The sequence below is a fragment of the Larus michahellis genome, chromosome 11 (genome assembly GCF_964199755.1).
Source record: "Larus michahellis chromosome 11, bLarMic1.1, whole genome shotgun sequence".
In the NCBI taxonomy this organism is placed as follows: Eukaryota; Metazoa; Chordata; class Aves; order Charadriiformes; family Laridae; genus Larus; species Larus michahellis.
Window position 1 is genome coordinate 13,825,793 of NC_133906.1, and position 14,950 is coordinate 13,840,742.

The following is a 14,950-nucleotide window of genomic DNA, read 5'->3' on the forward strand; positions in this document are numbered from 1 at the left end:
TAGGTAGAACCATTCCCCGTAACTCCAGATGACCTAATTCAGAATTATTTTTTCTTCAAAAAAAAAAAAAAAAAAGGTTGAAATGACTCCGTCCAGCAGCCCAGCTGGGAGCAGCCTGTGGGCAACTTGCACAGGGTCACCCGAGGGGTCCCCGCGCCCCGGTGTCCGCCGAACCTTTGAGCAGGGGATGGTTCCCGCAGCGCCCGGTTGGCTGTGGGTGTCCCCCCGCCCCGGCTCAGCCCACGCGTGTTCTGGGGACGCCGGGGGAGCGATCCCCAGTGACCTCCTCCCTCCGCCCCTGCGCAATGCCCGAGCTCGGGTTTTATTCTGCCTGAAAAGAGGTTTTTTTGTGGCGGCCGGGAGCAGCCGGCTCTCCCCGGGCAGGCAAATCCCCGGCGCTGAGAGGCTGCCGGGGGTGGTGTGATGCTCTGACCTGCCAACAGCGATTCAGCGCTGCGCTTCCTTTCGGAAAAGGCATTTGCATATCCTCTATTCACTTTATTTGGTTAAACACATTTGAAAAGGCAAAAGCTCTGGGTCATTGAGACTGAAGAATGGGCTGTCTGAGGGCCTCCCCCCACCTTAACTCTTTGAAACCTCCAGTATCTTAGAGGGACGTCTTAAAATATACAGAAAAGGGGACTTAAGGGCTGCTTTTCCAGCAGGGAAGGGAGCTGGAGATGGGGAAAAGCCTGACAGCAGGGAGGCAGAGGAAAGGTGCCGTACACCTCTGAACTGAACATTTGCTTTTGTACAGCCGTAGAGATTTGGGGAGAGTTTGTAAAATTTAGCATGGACAGAAATGTCTTCATGGAGACTTGAAAATATCTGTGAAAATATGAGAGCAAAAGCAAGTTACAGTAGTGCCAGGCACAGAAACGTACTGCAGGGTGTGAAATCGGAGAGTGGAACTGACTAGAAACAAAAATATAAATAGCCTAATTGCTGATTAAGTTAACAAAATAATGAGAAAACCAAAAACAAACAAAACCCAAAACAAACAAACACAAACTAAGGCAAAAACAAAGATCCTGAAACATAAACCAAGTGGTTAAAAACATTCAAACAATGTAACCACGTGTTATTACTGTCAGAAGAAAGTTTTGGTGAAGTATTTAACTTCAAATATTTAAGGACATCTCAAATCACAGCCCGACCACGGATTTCTCAAAAACCTTCCGTGGGATGATGCCAACCCGGGGGTACTGGAGCTGGGTGGCTGCTGTGGTTGGGGTTTCAGGGTGGTGGGTGCCAGGATGCTGAAGGCAGCCCCTTGGACCAGGGCAGGATGCGGCCCCTGCACCTCACCGCATCCTGCACCCACCGCGCTCAGTTGCAAAATGGAATCGGTGCTTCTGGATGCCTGTAAACTGTTTTGAGGATGACAGCTGGGAAGAGATGCATAAGCAAGAAAATCATTACCATCGTGGGTTTATTTTTATCCCCCTGACATCCATTGGCTTCCCTGCGGTGTAAGGAAATGGAGAGCCAGAGGGACAGGAGGCAGGAGGAAGAAACGTTTGTCTGCTAGCCTCATAGTAGTGTTCCTAATTATTGAATTAATCCTCTATTCATACAATATGCTTCCTTCCTGCTGCTCTTTGTAAGTGGTCAAAATTATATACTGCATAATCAACACAAGCATAATACCCAACCAAAAAAAACAAAGAAAGAAAAAAGAGACTGCTAAAAAGAGAGACCTTTTACATTATTTTAATTAGTGGCTGGTTTCTATTTTTAATTGCCGCAGGATTTTCCATGGATGGGCCTTAAGGACCATGTTGGCAGGTTTCTGTTCTGTAACTGAAGCTATTGACCTGGGTTATGGGAAAGTCTTGAAAGACAAAGCAGCGGTTTTTATTGAGTTATCCTCAGAATTGTGAAGCGCCGTGTGGAACTCCAGGCCACGGAGCCATGAAAGGCCAGGAGCTCACGGGCGGTTCTGAGCCCAGCGTGGTTTCCTGGTGGCACAGCCTCGGTCAGCTGCTCTGGTGGCTCTGCATCCTCCCGGCTATAAGCAGCACTCTGTTTAAAATTCAACCTTAATCTGTGTTTCTCAATAATTTTGATAAAGCATAGAGAAATTCAATAGGTTACTCTCATCTCTCACGTTGTGTTCGACTGTGAACATTAAAAGCACTGTGACTTACTGATACAACTTGTTTCTTTTCCTGGACAGGTGGGGTCTCAGACAAATCCCATAAAAGTCCTTTTGAAGTCTTTCCATTGATTTTACTGATAGTTGGATCTCACCAGGCTTTAGACTGAGCAGTAATCAGCACAAAAGGTGAACTCTTATTTCCTTTGTACTTGTAGAGCATAAACATCCCTGCTACATAACTCACGAAGGTGAGGGTGAGTTTTGGGCAGCTTTCTGCAGAAGCAGAAGTCACCTGAGTCCTGGTTTGAAGCACAAAGGGCTTTGTGGCTCGTCTTGCCTTGGCCGGGCCCTCAGCCTCTGCAGAGCACAGCTCATACATCTGCAGCAGGATCTTAACACAGACTTGAACTGTCCTCTGAGTCGCAGCGCCAAAGGCCCTTGGGAGCAAACCCCCTGTTTTCCTTCAGCTGCCCGTCCAAAAAAGGAGGCTGACGTCCCATAAAAACCTCTCCCCATTACTCTGCTCTGCAAATCCAAATCACCTGCCAGAAAATGCTGGGGCTCTGGGGAAGCTTTTATTCTGTGTGCTACTCAGTGTGCTTATGTCCATCTCCCCTTAAGGTAGGAAACCTAAATCCATTTTTCTCCCTTTGTTCTGTCTCATGTTTCTCCTATGGTTGTTCCAGCAACTACTGCTCAGAGTATTTACTGGGGAGGTGGAAGAGGCTGAAGTTGTCCTGAAATATGTGTGTTACTGAAGCCCCCCACCTACGCTGAGGGTATATTGCCCACTGCAGGCTCCAGGGAGGTAGGCAAGAGCATCCCTTACCAACGGGAGCTTGAAAGAAGAGCTCTTACAAATAAATGCAGCACAGTAACTTGGTTTTAATCCAATATTATCTTAAATCAGTATTCCCACATCCCCTTTGGAGAACTCCCTCATGAACACAGCTGTGGTGCATCTGTGGGCTACAGGCACCCAAGCGCCCAGCCAGCCCGCGGCTGCTCACACACCTCAAATATTTTCCTAAATACAAACTTTCTGTCGAACTGTGGCTCCTGAAGAACAAAGGCGCAAGAATCTGAGCTGGTGAATATTGCTGAGGTCCCATTACACCAGCACTGTGATGCTGATTTACACCTGCAGAGCATTTAGGCTAGTACTCCCTGCCCTACCCAGGCAAATTTATGAATTAAGCCTGATTGCAGAATACCCACATCTGAGCCAAATGAGCGATGTTTGACAAGCTTGCCTGAAATCTCATTAAATATCTGTCCCTCTTCATTCACGAGTGTTGAATGTTGTTCGAATATTCTCCATAGAGGCAGTATAAAGTGTCAGAGAATGCGGGGACTCCAAGTGTGTAATATTGCAAGTACAATTTAGGACACGTCAGACAGAAACTTTATGATAACAGTGGGAGTAGGGTTGGACGGCAGCGCCCCCTCTGCTCCCGTTTTTTCTGCTAAGCGATTACCAGACCCTATATATTGTTTGAGAAAAAAAGAAGGTGAGGAAAACAATAATGTCGATGTTAACAAAGCCAAGTATCCCTCCCTGGGGGGGCTGGACTCCTCAAGTGCCTTGCTAACTGCCACAATTCTAAGAAGGAATAACACAAATAACAGTGAAGAAGGTGGCAATATGGAGAGAGGCTCCTGGGGGGCCCGGAGGGGTGGCCCACCCCCGGGAGGGGTGTTATCTTAGCTCGGAAGTGGGGAGTTGGAGGCAATTAGAGACTGGTAGCTTTCGGTTGAAAGGAATGTTCTTTTAGTTAGGATGAACGTCTTAGCCAGACCTCTCAAATCTTAAATATTAGTCATTTTACCACCACAAATGAATTGCAAAGTTTTTGTTTTGTTATTATCAGTGTAAATTAACACAAACTGGTTTTGGCTCAAATGCCAGTTTGTTTGGTGGTTTTTTTTTGTTGTTGGTTTGGGGTTTTTTTTTGGTATGTGTAACAATGTCAGGATGTTGGCAATAGTTATTCTTTTCCTGTTGTATTGATTTAGATGATTTACATTTATTCTACTCGAGCTGTGAAGTTCCTAATTTAGCAGATTAGGACTGGCAATGCAGGCTTTCTCAGCGTCAGAAGCTTTTCCCAAAGGAAAAAAAAAATAAAATAAAACGATGATGTCTTTCATTTTAAACTGAGCATTTGCAGCAAGGCTTTGCAGCTTTACATCCAAAAGCCTCGCCTGGAGCCTGCGAAGAGCCGGAAAGCTCCCAGTGCGACAAACAGAGGTGTCAAACCCATGCAATGCTCAGGAGGGGAAGGGCTCCGGGGGGGGGGTTCTGCCCATCTGCGGGAAGCTGGAACCAGGCTCCCACGGGCGGGATGCGGCGCCTCCAGTGCCTCAAGGGTTACAGCGGGGCAGGGCTGCAGCCGCGCTAATGCCGCCTAAGCTGATATTAGCCAAGCTTAACTTCTTTCACCAGTTTGCAGATGGGAAGGGGGTGGGCCGGCCCCTAGTCAGCAGTTCGTCGGCAAGTACATGAACGGCAGCCCCGGCGGCGGGAGCCCCAGCCATGAGCTGATGCCTGCCCGGGGACAGGAGCTTTTCCCTGCAGCTGGTAAGGCCCTGGCTGATTTTTATTTTTTTCTTTAAAGTTTTGAAATCCGGGTGAGGAGCCCGGATGGCTCCTGGCGGGACCCCGCAGGGCTTCGCCCAGCCCCGGGCTCTGCGGGGTCGGGCTCCGGGATGCCGAGGAGAACACCACCCCCAACCCCCCCCCCTAAAAAAAGGGGTGCGGGAGACCCCTCTGTGCAGGTGGGGACCCCGCGGGCGCCGCCGCTGCGGAGATGGGTGGTCTCGGCTGCGTTCCTGGGGGTTGCGGTGCGGGGAGAGCCCGGGCATGTAACATCAGCACCAGAAAGAGTTTGTGGCTTTTGCAGTTTCCTGTTGTTTCAGATGTTTCTAACAGCCGGGGGTGGGGGGGCAAAGCTCCAGCCCGGCTCTGGCTGGAGATCAGAGCGCTGCAGGCGGCCGGGCCCGTGGGGGCTGCTGCTTCCAGCCCCGGGGCTCGGGGACCAACCCCCTCCCGGGGTTCGGGGACCCCCCCAGTAACTCCATGGGCTCACCGGGGACGGCAGCTCCGCCTGCACCCCGGCCCCGCACCGGGAACAAGGTCACTGGGATGCAGAGATGGAGGCTGGTTTCTGGGTCTGCCCCGGGGCGGGTGGTGGGGGGGGTGGGTTCTGCTGGTTTGGGTTTCATTCCCCAGAACTCCCGGTCCCAACCACTAGGGCCTGTTTCCCAGAGCAGGAGCTCTGCAGAGGCTAGTGAACTTGTTTAATTGTGGTTGACACCCTGCAGGTTTCTAGGCTTTTTCCATAGTGTGTTAAAACCGCCTGGATTTCAAGGTCGGCTCTTCTGGGATGGAGGTAGCTGGTGGTGGGATCTCCAGATGTTGGTGGCTTACATGTGCCTTTGCCAAAGCTACACAGCGGCAGCAGGTTACAAGTGTTAAACACACTATGGGGTCTGGTTCCCGACCAAATGTGGTGGACTCATACCTCCTTTGAGCACGTAACCACGTGCTCCATCCACATGGGAAGAGCTTGCTGGTGTGTGGGGTGCAAATGCTGGTGGGGTGTACCCTGGGGTAAGGCACAGAGCATGGAAACCTCATCTGTAGGCATAAAATACCCACTCTGGACGTCCAGTGTGGTTTCTTGCTTGCTGCATTGCGTTGGTGTGTGTCCCATCCTTTGGCGTGATGGGGACAGGTTGGGTTGGATATGTGAAAAGGATGCTTTCAGGGGTTTCATGTCCTGGAGGGTGGAGGGTCCCTGCTTGTTCCTGGTGGTTTAGAGCATGGTGGGCTGGCCATGGCTGCTCAGGACAGCTGCCCCGGGTGGCTGTGTGCAGCAGCGGGGCCTCCTCGGGGAACCTGCAGAAACCAAACATGGTTATTTGCTGTTTTGCAGCGCAGTGAGAGAGGTTCCTAACGTGGTGACTGTTTCTGCAGTAATCAGTCTGTTTTTACTGGCTTCATGTGCAAGAAAGAAACTCAAAGTTATGTGCCTTTAAAAGCACAGTGATATTCTTGTGCATAGGAAATATGCAGAGATTATTTTGAGAATTTCTGGCTGCTTGCGGGCACCGTCTTTCGGTGATGGCTGTAGGCTGCTGGCGCGGGGCCCAGGCAGGCAGAGGGCACAGCGGGAGCTGGCAGGCCTGTGCACCGCGATTCTGCCGACTGTCCCATCCCACCGCCTGTCCTGTTCCATCTCATCCCATCCCACCACCTGTCGCATCCCATCTCCTGCCCTGTCTTGTCCTGTCCCATGCCTTTGGTCCACCTGCAGCAGGAGGAAGGAGTTACTTCCCTTCGGGTCTTTTGGCATACGACCTGCCTCTTTCTTAACCCTTTTTTTTTTCCCCTCATTGCACTCCAAGGTTGTCAAATGAGCCTTGAGTGACTTTCAAAGCCTTCTTTGGCTGCTAGTCTGCTTTGGGATAAAGCCCAGGCCCAATTCAGGCAGTCACGTATGTGCAGAGGGTCTGGATAAAACCCTGCTCTCTCCAGATGTATTTACACCCATTGGGTCCCCTCATTCCTCCCCATCCGCGTGGACAGGGTCCTTCAGAAAAGCACTACAACTTGCAGGGCACTTGATTGGTAATTAAGCTGATCTAATTATAGACAGCTTACTGTGAGGGACACAACCGTATTTATTATAGTTAGATCATGACATGACTGTTACTTTTTCTAAGCTCCCATTTTCAATGTCATTTTTTAGTGTCAGATTCCAGAGTGACTGTCATAAGGCCGCCTTCACGGGCACACGTTTGACACACAACTGGCAGAGGGTATTTTGGCCTGCTTGTTGTTCATCTGGCTCTGCTTTTACCGCAGACCAGTAAGTTTTGGAGCTCTTCAAGCTGTAATAGTGGCTGAAAGAGAATTGCTCCTTGTAATAAAGACAGTGCTTAGGTGTTACATGGCGTAAGCTAGCAGGTCTCGGTCTATGTCTTCTGCAGCGTCTGCGGTGCCATGCCGCATGGGCAGCACCCTGCAGACAGCGAGGGGCCTGATTTCCAGGATCTTCTTGGCTGGAGGCAATGCCAGCTGCAGGTTGGCCCACTCAGCCCTGCTGCAAAAGGTTTGTGCATAACTGTTGATATTACAGAAGGCAACATGAAATTGAAATTTGATCAAGTAAGAGTTTCAGTCCAGTCTGAGCTGTCAGTGAAACAATGCAGGTGAGCGCATGGCTGGGAAGTGGTGTATAAAATGTTCCTGTTCTTTCCTGTCATCTGCAGGACTAGCTCTGAGCTTGCCATTCCGTTGTCTCTTAAGCGTTATGGAAGGACTTCTATTACAAGCTTGTTTCGGTTTGGGTGATGCACTCCTGAAAGGAGGGTGTAGCGAGGGGGGGTCCGTCTCTTCTCCCAAGGAACACGCAACAGGACAAGAGGAAACGGCCACAAGTTGCACCAGGGGAGGTTTAGGATGGATATTAGGAACAATTTTTACACTGAAAGAGTTATTAAGCATTAAAACAGGCTGCCCAGGGAAGTGGTTGAGGCACCATCCCTGGAGGTATTTAGAAGTTGGGCAGACGTGGTGCTGAGGGACATGGGTTAGTGATGGTTTTTGTCAGTGTTACATTGATGGTTGGACTCGATGATCTGAAAGGTCCCTTCCAACTGAGACGATTTTATGATTCCCAGGGCTGCCAGACTTGCCTGAATAAAAGTAAACGGCCACACAGGATGCTCAGAGCAGTATTCAGAAACCACTTTAAGTTGGTGCTGCCACCAAAAGAAACAGCAGCAACAAACCCAAAAATGTTTGCAGCTGGATCGGTCCCCCTGCGCTGCTGCGCAAACGTTTATGCTGGCGCCTGGGAAAGGCCGGGTGGGAGCAGGAACGGCTGCTTGCACTGGCAGGACTCGCTCTGCCATCCAGCCATGGCCTGGGACCATAGAATTGTCTAGGTTGGAAGGGACAATTCAGATCATCAAGTCCAAGCGCCAGCCACATAGTGGGGCATTGAAGCCTGCGTGGGCTGGGCTGCATCCTGCTGCTGGCCGAGGGCTCTGGGCTGGGGCTGGGAGTGCAGGTGCAGTTGAGGCCGAGGCGCCATTGCAAATCGCATCCTCTGCTGAGCAATGAAAGGTGGTGCTTTCCATAAAAGAAAGAAAGGAAAAGGAGAAACTGGAACGATGACATGGGAATTAGCAAGGTCTGTAGCTGAACTGCCCCAGCCCGCCGGTCGCTGCGGTTGGACACCCCCTTCCTTCCCCCACCACGTCGGGCTGGTGGTGCATTGACCAGCACTGACACCCCTGTGAAAACCTCAGGTTACAGGGGTCCTTAGCTGGACTGTGGCCTCTACAGACAGTATTAAGGTTCGTTTAAATCCAATTGACGTTTGAAGGTGAATGTCAAAACTTTGCCCGGCAACAAGCCATGGAGCTCTTTTCAGAGCACCTTCATCTTTCCCCTCTGCAGAACTGGCCGTGGGTGGGTGCAGCTGCCTCTTCCCTCTCCATTCAGCGCGCTCTTTGTACTCTGCCCCAGATAACTATTTTTGTGCAATTATTTAAGCTGTTTGTTTGCTGCCTGTTGCACGGCATTCAAGAACCATATATGGGACAATCGACCATCAATGTCACTAAAAAAAAAAAAAAATCCACCAAAAAAAAAAGTCAAAAACCTAACAAAGCCCCTTCTTCTCAAGAGCTGAGATTTACAAACGATCACGGGCATCTCTGGGAAGTGGGGGAGCTCTGCAGACGCTCTGGAAGCAGCTTCCAGAACTGAGCCCCAGCCCTGGCAGGAGCAGCGCGGTGGTGCAATGCCCCACTTCAGTGATGCCCGCAGGACACGGCCGTTAAACATGAGCCCCAGCAAATGTGCAGAGGAGTCACTGGCACCTGTAAACTTTGCCATAAGGCTGAGGGGCAAATTCTCTCCTGCTGGAGTCACCTGCCTGGGTTGCTCCCAGGGGCTGAGGAAGTGGCCAGGGAAGGATCAGGCTGTGGTTTCCCCAGATGAAACGTTGCAGCCCCCGAGCTGGTTTTGTCAGCGCCGTGTGAGCGGCCCCAGTAGAGCTGCAGGCAAAAGACCAAAGAGCCAGGAAACCACACAACTTTGGGGTTTGCATTTTCTTCTGTCTGAGTTATGATTTAGCCTGGGGGAATCGCCCGAGCCTGCTTTGGGCAAGCACACAGCTGGCACGAGAGAGATGTGGCACCCACCAGAGTGGGTGCAGAAATAGCCCGGGTGGGTTTTGTCATCTGAACTTCATCCTCTGCCACCACAGGCTGAGGTTTTTAGCCTGGTCAATGAAACCTTGTGACTCTGGTTCATCACATGCTGGCGCTGGGTAACGTTTTAAGGACATCTCAGCAGTTTGAGGAGCTTTTTTTGTCACCGTGCCATAGGCAATTGATAGACTTCAGAGGCAACAGAGCTCTGAGCTTGCTGAGTTTTTCCCTTCTAGTAGGAAACTTAAAATGCGTGCACGGGCTTCCTAATGCTTTGTTATCCAGACGAGTGACAGATTTGGACCAGGATCCCAGTCTCAACTTTCCTGTATGCGTGAGCCACGGTGGCTTTGGAGTACTGCTGAGCACTGCTGCGCCGATCTCAGGGGTGCAGAAGGTATTTCTAGGTTGATTCACGTCTGTGAGCAGTGCCCGAGGGCGGCGAGAAGGTGTGGGACCGGGGGATGCAGCTTTATGTGGGGATTTGGCATCAGCGGCTGAACGGGTGGACCCGGCGCAGAGGGACGGGGCATTTCCAGCCGTCCGGGTGGTGGGTTTTGCTCTCTGAAACATTACAAGTGTGTAAAGTAAGATCTCTGCACAGCCACTGAATTATTTATTGAATAATTTCTTTTGGCAAGGGAGTGGTATGCTGTGGATATTTTAGATACTTTAAATACCTCTGTTGATGTGCGATTACTGTGCTCTTTCTGTAAAATTGGACTTTCAGGACACTGAGCTCCTTGTTAGCATTTTTGCCTTTCTGGTGGATGCTTGCAAAGATCTTGTGTCTTGCAAATGCATCTCCTTGCAAATGCATTTCTCAGCAGTGCTGGGAGCTGGAGGCCAGCGCCGCTCCTCCGGGTTGCTTGGAGATCCCCATCCTTTGTCTGTGCCTTGGCTTTGGCGTTGGGGAGGTTGGAGGAGGCTGGAGGGTCAGCGGGACCCCTGTGCCCAACGCTGGGCTCTGCCACCAGCTGGGTCCCCGGGAGCCGCAGCGGAGCGTGGTGCCATGGTCGTGCTGAGGAGGAGCCCGTGCCGTTCACACACCAGATACCTGGTGGGCAGTGGTTTTTTCAGAAGCGTGAGATGTCTCTGCAATAAAGTTAGTGGCGCAAGTGTTACTCATCAGTCACCCAGAGCAGGGGGAGATTGATATATATATTTTTTTTATTATTATTTTTTTTTACATACATGCATACACAAGCATATACATCTGCATATGCAGATTTATAATTCTATGTGTATATATATATATGTATAGAAAATGGTACCAAATCCTTTGGCAGGCTCCTCTCTAAGACAGTCTTTCTGCACCAGGCATTTCTCTGCCTGCCTTTCCTAAGTAATAGTGCCACTTACATCACCGGGCCAAACCATGCCGCAGCCACAGGCTGAACCCCTTTCATTCATCCCTGTCTTCTCCATGCAGTAGCCAGAGGTCACGCGAAAGCATTGCAGGCTTCCTCCCGGTGGACTTTATTTGCCTTATTCCTCTCCAGCAGATCAAAGAGGCTTGACCTGGCTGTAAAGCCTTTTTCCATGGCAGATAACTCTGCCGTGCTGGCCGGGGAGGGACAGTGCTGCGGGGGTGAGGGGGAGGCGGTGGCACGGGGACCGTCCCCGATGGCCTCGCCGCAGCCCCACATCTGCATCCCGTGCCCCAGAGACCCAGTTCGGGGTGCACCGAGCCCCTGGCCAGCTCCACCGGCACAAAAGCAATTCCAGCTAAAGAGGCTTATGGAACCATTGAAACCTTGTTCCTTAATAGTCTTGTTGGCAAAGGGCCAGTTTAACGGATTGGACGTGTCTGATTCCCAAAGGAAGGGGAGAAGGACGTTTTTCATCAGTAAAAATAACACACAAAAATTATAACCTGCTTTTTATTACCTTTCTTGTTCATTGGGTGATTCTCCAGTGTCTGCTCCTCAGAGAGATGCCACAGCCTCGCAGGTGCTCTGTGTCTTTCCTCCCTTCTTCGCCATCCATCCCAATAAATGTCCAAGAGCAAATACCTATTCTCAGTCCATCACCTCTCACATCTTCTCATGTTGTCTGAGTCCTAGCATAATAATAATAAAAAAGCAATTTTATCTCTAAACTGATCCTTCTTTCCCCCCTGCCCTGCACCTTCCCAGTTATGACTCACTGAGTTACAGTGGAACCGTACCCCATGAGGACTAATGCCTTTGCATTGATTCTTAAAATAAATATAAACGTATGATTTGACCCTGCAAAGACTTGTGTAACTAAGTAAAACACAGTAATTGTGGTTTATATGTTGTTGCACTTGAGAGTCGATTATTTTGCTCATAGGGGGTAAAATTAAGCATATGCAAGAGTGTGTTTTGGTGGGTAGGGGGCATTTTTTTTTTTTAAATGACAAACATGGTTTTGATGAAAATATACTGTCCCAAAAAATCAAAGCAGTGATACATCACCCGAAAGCCGTGGGAGTTCAGTTCAGTGTGATCTGACTGAAGGTGAGAGACATTAAATGGGGAAAAGGGCTACAGTGAAACGTGTCCTGCTAGAGGAGCAAAAGCAGGTAAAGTTTAAGAAAGTTTTAAACAGCATTAGCCTTGGCTTGGCCAATAATCCCAATAATTGCTGAATCCCAGGTAGTCACAGCTGATTGATCCTTGCAGAGAACAGAGGGTCCCTGAGTACACATTGAGGTAAGTACAAGGTGGGTCAGGGCTACAGGGTCACCGGTGCCCGAGCTGTTCGCAGAGGGATGCAGGCCAGGTAATCTAGGTTTAGATGAGAGATTAGGAAGAAAATCTTTGCTGTGAGGGTGGTGAGCCCCTGGCCCAGGTTCCCAGAGAAGCTGTGGCTGCCCCATCCCTGGAGGTGGTCAAGGCCAGGTTGGATGGGGCTTGGAGCAACCTGGTGTGGTGGGAGGTGTCCCTGCCCAGGGCAGGGGGTGGCACTGGATGGGCTTTAAGGTCTCTTCCAACTGAAACCATTCCATGATTGTATATATTTTGGGTCACTGCTGTGGTGGCGTGTTTGTACCACAATCACACGTGTAGGCCAGGAAGTACCTGAGCCAAGTATCACTCATCTTCTGCTTCCTTTTGGGGCTGTTGGATTTCTGCACATTGATTCTTGCATAGTTTCAGATACTTTTGGTGCTTGTGTTTTCCCCTTGATGTTGTCACCCCCTTTATTCTTTCTCAAGTGGTTTGTAGGACTCGCGGGTTGTCTGGCTTCCCATCTCCTGGCAGTGCAGCTCTTCTGCAAGGTTTTCAGTAGTGATCTGTAATGATCAATACGTACATAATGACATTTCCTCTCTGTGATTAACACTGTTCAGCTGGCTTCGTGCCTGCTATAAAGTGTGGCATTACCACTTCCATAAACACCATAATGGAAAACTATTAAAACAGAATAAAATTGACCTAATCTCAAACTAGCTGAAAATAGAAAGGTGGCCATGTGCCCTGAGCTTCACAGATTTTCTCCTCTTTAATTAAGATAAATGAGAAAATAAGTCTGCAGGTTCACGACAGCCACAAAACTGGGCATTGCCTTTGTGGCTGAAGCACAACGAAGGCAGGGCTTCAGGTTTTGTGGTCGGAGATATGGTTAGATCACTTGTTCTCATAAAATCTTTTGTGTTTCTGCCTGTGCAAGTGTGGGTCCCATCTGCAGTGAAACGGACGGTGTCCCCCCTCCTCGGCTGAGCCCCACCACAGCCCAGATGGGCCTCGGGCTGGGCACCAAAGGTTCATCCAACTCTTCTTCTCTTCCCACACAAGCAAAACTTGCGGAGGAGCATGGCAGAGGCTGGCTTGGCATCGTAATTACAGCAGTGATTAGGAATTCGTAGCCTGTGGTCTCCCAAGAGCTGCTGCCCCGGCCAAGACAAAGTCAGTGCTACCTGAGCCGCATTTAATGGCAGCGGCTTCTCCCAGGATTGCCGCCCCACCGCGTGCTTGCTTGAAGCTTGGGAAAAAGGAAAAGAAAAAAAGAATTGTACTCGGCAAGCAATGCACAAAACCCCCAAATGCCCTCTGCCTGCAGGGTTACAGCAGCCTCTGCGCACGTGTTTCCAGAAACACGGTAATCATTGCAATAGCTTTTGTTTAAATTAGCAAATGGGTTCCAGGGATGCTGTCCGACTAATACCGGCCAGTTTAGTGTGTCCCTGGGAATGCTGATGCTCCCTTGCCCTTTGTAAACAGAGACTCTCACACAGTGACATACTCAGAGGATGATTTGAAGCCTCATCTCAAAGTCACCTGGAGCTCGTGCTCGGAGCACTGTGAGCGTGTTTTCCTTCTGCAGGGGAAGGTGAGGGCGAATGGACCAAACTTTGCCGGGTGCTTTTCCTTCTGCAAACTTTCTGACACCAACACCATTCCATGATAGCGACTACAAATCTCAGAGTCTGGGGTGATGTGAGAATGTGAGAAAACACGGCTCAAAAACCTCACGCTGTTTCACTTGAATGAAAAACCCTCTAAATCTGCCTCTCTGGATTGAGACGTTGTAGATCCTGTAAATTCCGTTTCCTCAGTGAAACGCGTGAGCTGCTGGGGCCGTAGCCAAGGACACGGGGCTGCGGCGAGCGCCGGCTGACGGGTATATTCCCAGAATCACAGAATCGCCTTCCTCTCACCACAACTCACAAGGAGAGAAGCTGGGGGTCTGCAGGCTCGGAGCCATCGGGGGGGCGGCCGGCTGCAGTTCGTAGTTCCCCGCTGCAAATAGTTAATTCTCTCAGACAGACTGAAAAGCTGTATGTGTGATTTTGGTTTAGTGCTATAAAGTGCTATAATAGCCCTTTTTTTGTGCTTGAATCTAGGGATAGTAATGAGACGTTTTGCCGAGTTTCCTAACATAAAAGGAATCACTCACCTCTTCCCTCCCCCGCGGTGGATGTGTGGTGGGCAGGGAGATAAAGGCATCTCCAAAGCATTTCTCCTTCCCAAGCGGGTGCCCGGGTGCTGATGTAAGGGTAGGAAGGATGTGATTGCCCGGCTGCACAGGACGGGTAAAATCTTAATTGCATTATGCATACACCAGTAGTGTGAGGCTGTTCCCACACTGGTTCGTGTCACGAAAACTCCATTGACTGCGCTGGAGTTACGGAATCACTTCCAGCAGGAAGAGATCAAAACTGAATCGCACAATAGCGCCGTTTGTAATGCAAAAAAAAAAAAAGAAATAAATAAGCATTGTCCCTGTGGTGATGGCCTGTTGACAAAGGCTGGTGGGTGATTCAGAGCCCAGTGTCGCTCCTGGCTACCCAGAGAGTGGCTGCAAAAGCCCAGGTCACCCCAAACCCTGGGCACGGGAGGTTCCACGTGTGCCATCCATCTCGGGCAGCCCTGGGCTCTCAGCCGTGGCTGTTCCCTCTTAACAACTAACCAGCACGTCTTCCTTTCTCAGAACCCCTTTCTTCTGTCCTCCCTTGCATGTTTCTTTCTCTTATCTCTGCCATGTGAATACTTTAGAATTCCAGTGGTAAATGTGAAGTCCCGTTTGGAATAACTGGAAATGTTGGTGTTTCCCTGGCCGCGTGCACAGCCGTGGTGCTCTGCCTGCTGGCAGGGAGCACACACCGCAGCCAGGCGTAGGATTCACTGTCGGTAACAGAAATGGGGCAAA

The 14,950-nt window shown here is 50.1% G+C and overlaps 1 protein-coding gene across 6 annotated transcripts in view; it reads left to right on the top strand.

Moving 5' to 3' along the window:
- The window catches only part of ACSL6 (acyl-CoA synthetase long chain family member 6), a 58,174-nt gene that overhangs the window by 7,294 nt on the left and 35,930 nt on the right, over nt 1-14,950 (top strand). For 3 of the 6 annotated variants that reach the window (XM_074603528.1, XM_074603530.1, XM_074603531.1), the window contains exon 1: nt 4,410-4,682. The exons of the other annotated variants lie outside the window; for them this stretch is intronic. In XM_074603528.1, coding sequence (XP_074459629.1) covers nt 4,604-4,682 — 79 coding nt within the window. In that variant the 5' untranslated portion in view covers nt 4,410-4,603. Of the gene's footprint in view, nt 1-4,409; nt 4,683-14,950 lie in introns of those variants that run through there. 6 annotated transcript variants of the gene reach the window in all.